General features: G+C 35.4%; 1 protein-coding gene across 1 annotated transcript; it reads left to right on the top strand.

Annotated features, from left to right (window-relative positions):
• Positions 1-10,026: 10,026 nt before the first annotated feature.
• LOC141690411 (uncharacterized) lies at positions 10,027-10,557 on the top strand. The gene has a single exon (XM_074495215.1). It carries the CDS (start codon positions 10,027-10,029, stop codon positions 10,555-10,557), a length of 531 nt encoding a protein of 176 aa, XP_074351316.1.
• Positions 10,558-10,879: the final 322 nt, after the last annotated feature.

The following is a 10,879-nucleotide window of genomic DNA, read 5'->3' as shown; positions in this document are numbered from 1 at the left end:
TTTCCAGCAGAATAACCAACAAATATTCCTTCATCAGCCTTTGCATCAAACTTCCCTTTGTGATCAGATTGATTCTTTAAGATGTAGCATTTGCAACCAAAGACATGCAGAAAGTTTAAAGTTGGTTTTCTTCTCTTGAATAATTGATAGGGAGTCATGCCTTTTGCCTGATTGATTAGAGAAATATTCTGAGTGTAACATGCACAGTTAACAGCCTCAGCCCAAAAGTAAGTTGGGAGTTTTGACTCTTCAAGCATTGTCCTTGCAGCTTCAATTAGTGATCTGTTCTTCCTTTCTACCATACCATTTTGTTGTGGGGTCCTTGGAGCTGAGAACTCATGCATGATCCCATTTTCTTCACAGAACAACTTCATGGTTGAATTCTTGAACTCAGTTCCATTGTCACTCCTAATATTCCTTACTTTGAAATCAGGATGATTGTTGACTTACTTGATATGATTGATAATGATTTCACTAGCTTCATCCTTTGATCCAAGAAAATAAACTCATGAAAACTTTGAGAAATCATCTACAATCACTAGGCAATATCTTTTCCTTGAAATTGACAATACATTGACTGGTCCAAAAAGATCCATGTGTAGCAGTTTTAATGGTTCATCAATTGCAGATTCAAGCTTCTGACTGAATGATACTTTCTTTTGCTTTCCTTTCTGACAAGCATCACACAGTCCATCCCTAATGAATTCTACTAGAGGCATTCCTCTAACTAAGTCCTTTTTGACTAGATCATTCATTGTCTTGAAATTAAAATGGGACAGCTTCTTGTACCATAGCCAACTTTCAACTGGACTTGCTTTGCTGAGAAGACAAGTAATGGATTCTGCATCTGTAGAGTTGAAGTCAGCTAAGTACATATTCCCTTTTCTAACTCCAGTTAGAACCACTTTATTGTCCTTCTTACTTGTGACAATACAGGCTTCAGAATTGAAGGAAACAGTATTCCCTCTGTCACATAGTTGATTGATGCTCAATAAATTGTGTTTGAGACCATCAACCAATGCAACTTCATCAATGATGACATTTTCTTTTGAAATCAAGCCATATCCCATAGTGAATCCTTTGCTGTCATCTCCAAAGGTTATGCTAGGGCCAGCTCTCTCCTTAAACTCTGTGAGCAGGGTGAAATCTCCTGTCATGTGTCTTGAGCAACCACTGTCCAAGTACCATAGATTCCTTCTTTTTCCCTGCACACAACAAAATCAATCAAGTTGATTTTGGTACCTAAGTTTCCTTGGGTCCAGCCTTGTTAGTCTTTTTCCTAGACTTCATTTCTCCTGCATCTTTTGACTTAGGTAACTTTGGGTCAACCTTGATCTCAGATGTGGTTGGTTGAAGTGTAGAGTTAGTCACAGAATCATTTAGCAGATTTGATTGAATTTGATAAGGCATAGATTGTGCAAACATTTTATTCCACATAGGCATATTGTATGGCATTTGAGGCATACTAAATGCAGTAAAATAAGGATTATTAATATATGGCATGTTTGCAAAATGTGCATGGGGATTCTGATGAGACATAACAGACATAACATGTAGAGGTGACATGGACATGTTAGGCATGGAGGGATTTGAAGGCATGGGAGCATTTTTAACAGATTTGGAATTATCAGATAGGTGATTAACACTTTTATAATGCACACAGCTTTTTCTAGGAGCATACCTATCAGGTGTGTAATTGTTATGTTTATTAATCCCTACCTTCCCATTTCTTTTAGATTTTCTTTTAGTTTCCTTCTTATCCTCAACCAACTTAAGCCTATTTTTCAGCTGATCTAAAGTCATGTGTCCTATATTCACCTTACTGACATCTTTGGATGTGCGAGCTCCTTCTTTGACAAAGTTCTTGAAAGTTGAATCATCCTTCTTATTGAGATTTTTATTTTTAAAATTACTTGTCTGTTTTAATTGATGACCTTCAACGGATGCTCTTTTTCTTCCTTCAACGGATAACTTTCATCATCCGTTGATTCCACATCCGTTGACAATCCATCAATTAATTCTAACTCCTTTTTGTTTTTCTTCCAGGCATCCTCACAGAATGATTCAATTCCCTGAACCTTGGCAATCTGAACACTAACATCCCTAGAAGTTTTCCAGGCCTTGATTACCTCTTGCTCACTTTCTAACTGTTTAGAAAGAATTTCTACTTTCTTAATTTCTTAACAGCTTCTTCTAGTTCACTCTCAACAATCAAGCATTTAAGTTTAATCTTTTCAAGCTCAATTACCTAATCTTCTAACACAGCATTCCTATCACTTAAAAACACATTATTCTCTTTGATCCTAGTGTTTTCCTTGGCTAGTGATTTAAGGGAAACTCACAAATGATATAATTCATTTGACATATCATTTATGGCTTCATTGCATTCATTTTTAGAAAGCTGAGAGAGATCAATAGTAATTACCTGGTTGCTTGATGAACTAGTTTCATTTTCATCAGAATTAGCCATCAGGGCTAGGTTGACATATTCCATATCATCATCTTCATTGACTTCATCTGCTGCCCAATCATCTTGAGTGAGAAAAGCTCTTTCTTTTTGTTTGAGCAAATCAAAATACTTCTTTTTGTAATCAACTTGCTCAAATTTCTTCTTATCAGAGGTTGGCTTCCTACACTCACTTGCAAAGTGTCCACTAATGCCATAGTTATAACATTTGAACTTGGATTTGTCCACCATGTTTTTGTTTGGCTTAGTGAATTTTGTATTTTTCCTGAACTTTCATCTTTGCAAACCTCCTGGATAGAAAATCCAGATGTTCATCAACATCATCAGAGTCATCCTGAATGGAATTGTTTTCATCCTCAGCTACTTGCTCTTTACCATTGCTTGATTCTGATTTGCTTGTGCCAATTTTGAGACTTGGCATTGTCTTCTCCTCATTCCTGGCTTCAACCTTCTCACTGTCAGCTACAAGTGCAACTGATCCTCCTTTTCTCTTCCCCTTTTCCAACAGCTCATCTTGCTTCATCTCAAGTTCATATGTCTTCAAAATTCCATATAATCTTTCAAGTGTGAAGTCCTTATAATCTTGAGAATTTCTTAGAGAAACAGTCATAGGCTTCCATTCCTTTGGTAGAGACCTTAGAATTTTAAATTGGAGTCCTTGACTTGGTACACTCTCCCATACAGCTTCAATCCATTCAACAATTTCTGAAATCTGTTAAAGGTATCATTCAATGATTCTTCTTCTTCAAAATGAAAATTTTCATACTGTTGAATGAGAAGCTGCATTTTGTTTTCTCTAACTTGCTCAGTGCCTTTACAGAGAAGCTGCACAGTATCCCAAATTTCCTTAGCAGTTTGGCTGTTAATGACATTGTCAAACATATCTTGATCCAGGCCATTAAACAGAATGTTCATGGATTTCTTATCCTTATGAACCTCTTCAATATCTTCAACAGTCCATTCTGCTTTTGGCTTGGGAATAGACTGTCCAACAACAACTGTTGCAGTAGCAGCTGTGGCCACCTTGTGAGGGATGTGAGGACCATTTTCAATGCAGTTGATGTAGCTTTCATCTTGAGATAGAAGATGTAAATGCATCTTCACCTCCCAGTGATGATAGTTATCTCTTTCCAAGATTGGAATCTTTACACCAATATCCTTCTTACTCATGACGTTAGTAGAATAGATCTTTAAACTCTTTGTATGTTAAGAGCTTGCTCTGATACCAATTGTTATTCCCAGTGGACTAACAATGAGATTTACAGAAGGGGGGGCTGAATGTAAATCTCAAAACTTTTTCAAGTGTTGAGCAGTTTCTAAGGCTAAGTGTTTTTGAGAGCAAGTGTGTATGAATTGATTGAAGCTAATGCAGACAAATATGTATTCAAACACAAATGTAAAAAACACAGAGAACTTAAAAACTTTTCTGGTGGATTTGTTGTTCCACCAGAGATGTGTTATTTCAAAAAATCTGTGATTCAAAGAATTAAATCACAGCTGCTTCCTAGTACAAACTAGATGATTTTCTCTCTGGATTTTTCTAAACAGCTCTGGAAAAATTCATTTCTAATTACTAGCTGCTACTTGGTTTATATATCACCAAGTTTACAAGTGAAGACAAAAATGTAAAATACAATTAAAAAGGCTCTTCACATGTTTCTTCTTCATTTCTCTATCCAATGCAATTTAGGCTTAGCTGTTAATCTTTGAATACTTCCTTGTTTGCACCAGAATGGAAATGCTGCATTTTCTTGATTCCTCCTAGAGGCTTCCACATTCCAGTTTGTCTCTGTCAACCCATGTGCCTCTGTCAGCTTATGAATTGTCACTATCAACTGCTAATGAACTAAGCATCTGTTGAAGCTTTCATCCGTTGATGCCTTATCCGTTGAGGCTTTATCCATTGAAGCTTTATCCGTTGATGCATTAGCAGTTGAAGTCTTTATCCGTTGAAGCACTTATCCGTTGATGGATATTATCCGTTGAAGCTTTAGAGACATCCGTTGAAGCTTTGTTTCTTATCCGTTGAAGCTTTGTTTCTTATCCGTTGAAGGTCTTCAATATCAGTTGATACTTCTTCACTTATACAAAATTATAAGGCATGAAATATTTACAATTAGCCCTCCTATTTACATATCCACTAGTCATCAACATGACTGATAATTTCCTACAACATCTAAGAATTACAACTTGAATCCAGAGATGGTCTTATCCGTTGAGGCTACAAACACTAGATTTCTACTTAAGTGTTTTGTTTAACTTATCATCAAACTAATACACATATTCCTAACAAAAATTAATATTAGTCGATATTTTGAAAGGATTAACAAGTTCAACTAATATCTAAAAAAAATTATCAAATTGAAAATATTTAATTTTAGAAAAATAATATACAATGTTATTAATTTACTATAAAAAGAAATATTAGAATCATAAATGAAAGAAACTTCAAAATGATATGAATGATGATATTAGTACAAATTTATCTTCACATTCTTAAAAAAAACTTCTGAATATTAGTAGTTAGTCTTTACAATATACGGATTATTTTTATGTCACATTCATAACCGATACTCTATTGAGTAAAAATAGAGATTGTTTGATTGTCAGTGCTACTACGACTACGATATATAAATAAAGTTAATTTATTTATTAGATAATTATAATTTTTGAATAATCATAAATCATGTTATTTGAGTAATTTACTGAATAACAATTATATATATACATAACCAAGATATCTAAAATATAAATACACGAGACCACCATAATTTACTCAAAAATATAATAAATAATAATTTAGATACATACACACACATGTGACTTTATCTTTACCAATATTAAAATATTTATTTTTAATGGAGTATTTCAGAGTTATTAATAAATATACTAGAAGAAAATAACAAAAGCCTTTTATGTTCTGAAAATAAGAATGATCAATTAAATTTAAGTTTTTTCAATGGGTTAAAAACTAAATAGATTGTGTCAATTTTAATTTATGAATTGACGATAATCCGACATTTTATAAAATTAAATTTGTACAATAGAGAGGATTAAAAGTTATGTACACTAGATGAACTTTAGTTAATGAATTAAGACATTAGCAATGATTTTAAATTAACATAAACGTTGAATTAAAAAAATAACATTTTTCTTAAAAAATAAACTTATATTAATTGTAGTGTAAATTCTACTTTATTGAATATTACGATTGCAGCTCTTGACCATTTTAATTATGCATTACTAATCCTTTTAAATTAAGTAAGTTATTGTAAATTAGTAATGACTTTAGTAATAAAATATCTCATTACTCTGGGTTTATTTGACCAAAACTCAAAAAAATTTCTCGACTCTGCAAGACTACAATATACATATATGTTAATTTTTAGTTTTTTTTATAAACATATTGACAATATTTGATGTATTATTTTCCATTTACACGTACGGTGACTACTCTGCTTGTATTCATTTAGTAAATACAAATTACACGACACAAACAAGAAAATATGTATTATGATTAATGAGATATATTAAAAACGTTATAAACGTTATTAATGTTTTACATGAAAACCATACACATCAATTGATACTCAACTTCTATTTGATATGTTTTAGACGTTATACAATATATATATTAAAATAAGAAAACGATCAAGAATTTTACTAATATAATTGTATGATGTACAAAAAAAATCTAGAAAATGACCCGTGCCTCGCACGGGTTATTATGCTAGTTATTACTAATTAACTAACATCAATTAAAATTAGGTCAATATTAATAACAATTTTAATTTAAACTAATTAATCCTACTGATGACATGTTAATCAACTAAACTAGTTAATAAAAGTAATACGAGAGGCTAGAAAAGAAATGGGCCAGATTTAAAGTTGGGCTTCAAACAGAGACATGGACTGGTAAGAAAGAGACATGGACTGGTAAGAAAAACACATCATTAATTAATTTATGGAACATGAACTAAACGAGACAAAGCAAATTATCAAACATTAACTACACTAATTAAGACAAGCATTAATGAATAGACTACCCAAAAGTTTAATGGAAATTATTTCTACTTAAGGGGGTGTATTCAATTGGGATTTTGAAAGATTTTTATGGATTTTAGAAATCATAGGGTATTCAATTTGGATTTTAAATAATCCTTTAAAATCTGAAGGTATTAAATAAGGATTGGAAAAAGTTTTTTAAAATCTGAGTGTATTCAATTTACATTTTAAAAAGTCAATCAAAATTTGGTGGTATTCAATTTGGATTTTAAAATATCCATCAAAATCTGATGGTATTCAAAAGTCCATGGATTTTCTTTTATTTAAAAAAGTTGTGGATTTTGATGGATTTGCTAGTACATTTTTAATATCTTGAAATCTTGGATCAACTCCATCAAAATCCACAAAGAATTGAAATCAACGAAAATCTTTTAAAATCCGTAGATTATTAACAATCCTTTAAAATCTGAAATGAATACACCCTCCTAAAACTACGCATAACGAAATTATGTACAAGAAAATGGGCCGCAAAATTGATGGATCTTGGTGTATGCTAGAAATGAATATGGGCCAGAACTTTTTTTTTTTGCCAGAATAGGCCAGAACTTTAGAAAGCAAACACAATGACATGAACTAATATTAAATCAGAAACAAGAATAACTTAAAAGATGAAGATTGAACAAAATACACGCATTGTTGCTGGAATAATATACACTCGGACATAAATTGAGATAATGCCGAGTAGAGCTCTTGCCGGAAAAATGTAAGGAAACACCGAAAATCTAAAATATTAAATTAAATAATAAATTTAAATTTAGAGGGCTCCTTTAAAATCTCCAAGTATGTAACTTGTAAGATTTTAAAAGATATCATAGCCCAATATTAAAATAACAAGACATAAAAGTAGAGGAGAAAATATAATAAAAAGAATTGAATGACATTAATTGAGGAGAGTGTTTACAACTTTTAAGAGCTACTACAATGAAAATGAAAAGAAGATCTAGAAATTGAAAAGAGAGGCTACTACAAAATTTAGGGTAGACTAAAATAAGATTAGGTGTAGAATACAAGGGGGAAAGGGGGGTATTTATAGGTAAAAAGTAGGGTTTTAGGGTAGAGTTGAGTGAATCTTGGCCATCCAAGTGTGAGGTGTATTGTGTTGATCTTGATCATTGATTTCCTACAACTATCACTTTTGGCTTTTTCTCCAAGTTGATTGGTGACATTACATTTCTTCCATTTTTGCCTTTTTCTTCTATTTTCTTCACATTTCTCATTTTTCAAAATATCTACAAAATAATGAGAATGCAAAAAATTAATTTATTAAAAATATGAAAGCAAGCAAGAAATATGTATAAAATTATGCAAAAATATGTGATTATCATGTAGCATATGGACCAAATACGTGATAGGTCCGCCGAGCAGACCTGGGAATGAGGTTCATAATGACACTAATGTCGTATTCAACATGGAAACGAACTCCTCATATGAAGGATTCGGAATCCACCATCTAGGAGAGTTCTACTTACCATCTAAGTAGGAGACTTGTCCGCCAAGTCTCCCTACCCTAATTTAAGCCTAGACTCAATATCTTTATAAAGGGCACTAGCCATCAAGCTAAAACTACGTTTTTGGCTTGATTCTCTACAACACAGAGATACGTAAGCATCTTGTGAGGACAGCTAGTCCCCACCGTGACAACAACCATTAAAACTTGAAGCTCAACAACCTAAATTTTATTACACAACATTTGGCGCCATCTGTGGAAATACAACAACTATGATACTTATATGGAGCAGAAACAACAATGGAAATGATGATCCCATCTCATCGCAAACGGTATCATCCACGGCGGAGATACTCTCATACTCGACCTATGCCACCACCGAGGGAGGAAACCTTGTAGGGGAATATGAGACTCAACCTCAAGGGACGAATCCCCCCATCCAAGATCCGCCCATAGGGATGAATCCCCCGACTCCTCAAGAGATGAAACCCTAACTTCAGCAACTACAAGCAACTATAAACCTTAAACCTTTTGGGTATGAGTACTATACGATCGTGATTCCAGGGACTACCAACCCACATTACGGGATTCCTTTATACCCAGAGGTTGGAGGAAGTGGTCTCTCCAATCGAGACGAAGGACAAGGGCGGATGCCCCAATACGTTTGTGGTTTGGCTCTCATCCCTGAGAATCGAGAATTCTCTAGACCCTACTCAGCTAGAGTCTCCGACTCATCAGACGAGGAGACCGCTCCAAGGAGGAGAACTCTAGTAAAGAGCCGATACCGAGTGGTTACCAATAGCTTAGGAGCACCCAAGAGACGACTCCCCAAAATGTACAAGAGGGGATTAAGGCTCATGAAGCTGAGATCCAAAGACTGAAGTATGATATGGAGATGCATCAGACACCAAGTCCTCAACCTGTATCCAGACCAGGAGATTTTCCTCCCGTTATAAATCAGGAAGGTCCAACACCAAGGCAAAGGGTTTTTCCCCCAAGGGTTGACCCTAATGACTTAATGCCCTTAGGAAATCTTGATAATCCAAACCCACCATTTATTGAAGAGATAACTAAAGTTCACATCTCAAGAAAGTTCAAGATGTCCACCATAAAGGCATATGATGGTACTGGCGATCCCGCAAATCATGTCAGGATGTTCTCTAACGCCCTATTACTGCAGCTCGTGATTGATGTTATCAAGTTCCGGGCCTTTCTCCAGACTCTATCTGGAATATCTCAAAGGTGGTATAGTCGTCAACCTCCTAACTCAATTGGGTTTTTCAGATAACTAAGCCTAGCCTTTATCAAGCAATTCATTAGTGGCAGAGTGTATGAGAAAAGTCCAGCCTCTCTCATGGGCATTATGCAAGGAGAGAATGAGTCGTTAAGAGACTATCTGAATTGGTTCACGAAGAAAGCATTGAAGGTCCCGGATCTTGATGACAAGATAGCTATGATAGCACTGCAGTAAGGGATTAAAGTCGAGTTCTTCAAGATATACCTAGCTAAGCGCCCCCTGAAAGCATTTTACAGCTCCAAGAGAGGGCCGAACAGTACATCAAGGTGGAGACAAGTGTGAGGAAGACAGTGATAAATAATGAACCCACTAGCAACAAGAATCGGAAGACGGACCAAGAGTACGATGCCAAGGAAAAATATCCTCGAACTTGCAAGAACTCTGACCCCCTTCCAAAAAGAATCAACCACCAAGGTTCACTGAATACACAAGGCTGAACGGCCTGAGAAGCCAAATACAGATTGAAATTTAGAAAGATAAGAACTTCAGATGGACGAAGCCACTAAGGGAAGACCCCTAGAAGAGAGACACGAACCAATTTTGTAGGTTCCATAAGGATGTTGGTCATGATACCAATGACTGCAGAGAGCTCAATGACGAGATCAAGTATCTCATCTGAAGAGGAAAGTTTGAAAGATACACTAAAGGCGATGATGACGAACCACAAAAGAGAATATGATTAAAGGATAACAACAAAGGTTGAAACCCACATCGCAGAGGGCCAATGATCAAATGATCTCCACAAAACCAATGACCGTTGGGACAACAAAGAACTCTCGAAAGGCTTATGCTAGAGAAGTGATGAGTATAGTCATAGACACACGCAAACGTGCAAAGACTGAGATGACACTTCAATTCGGAGACCCCGACCTTGATGGTTTGAAATTCCCTCAGGATGATCCCTTAGTTATCACCCTGATAATTGGGAATTGTCCTGTCAAAAGGGTCTTGGTTGACAACGGAGCTTCCGTAGAAATTCTATTTCACGACACATTTCTAAGGATTGGGTACACTGACTCCCAACTGACCCTCTACGATATAACCATATACGGGTTTAATGGAGTAGAGTGTCAAGTAGAAGGAGCGATTCGACTCCCCGTGACTATTGGAGAAGAGCTCAGAGAGGCCACACGGATGTTAAACTTTCAGGTTGTCAAGGTAGCCTCTACCTACAACGCAATCATGGGGAGAATCGGGATTCACGCAATTAAGGCTGTGCCCCCGACCTATCATATGGTACTCAAGTTCCCAACCAGAAATGGTATCGAAGAAGAGAAATGAGATCTAAAAAATGGCCCGAAGTTTCTATGTAGCGGAGTTAGGACCGATGGAGCTGAGGAGCAGGTCCTCCCAATAGAAGACATGGATGTCCCAGAGAATAATGAGCGTCGAGGGAAGCCAGCTGAGGACTTGGTCCCAATTCCCTTCGACCTTTTAGACCTTGATAAGGTCACCTACATTCGAGTGTCCTTGGGGAAACCCCCGATATGATGACTCGTATAATTTCACATTATTTAAATGTATAATTACTAAATAGTAGAGTAAATAGAAATATGTTACTGTTGTCAGCTATATGCTGTAGTCATTATGGATTGTATGTGTT

The sequence above is a fragment of the Apium graveolens genome, chromosome 10 (genome assembly GCF_009905375.1).
Source record: "Apium graveolens cultivar Ventura chromosome 10, ASM990537v1, whole genome shotgun sequence".
Lineage (NCBI taxonomy): Eukaryota > Viridiplantae > Streptophyta > Magnoliopsida > Apiales > Apiaceae > Apium > Apium graveolens.
The sequence above is the reverse complement of the archived record's forward strand: the minus strand, read 5'-3'. Positions and strand labels throughout refer to the sequence as shown.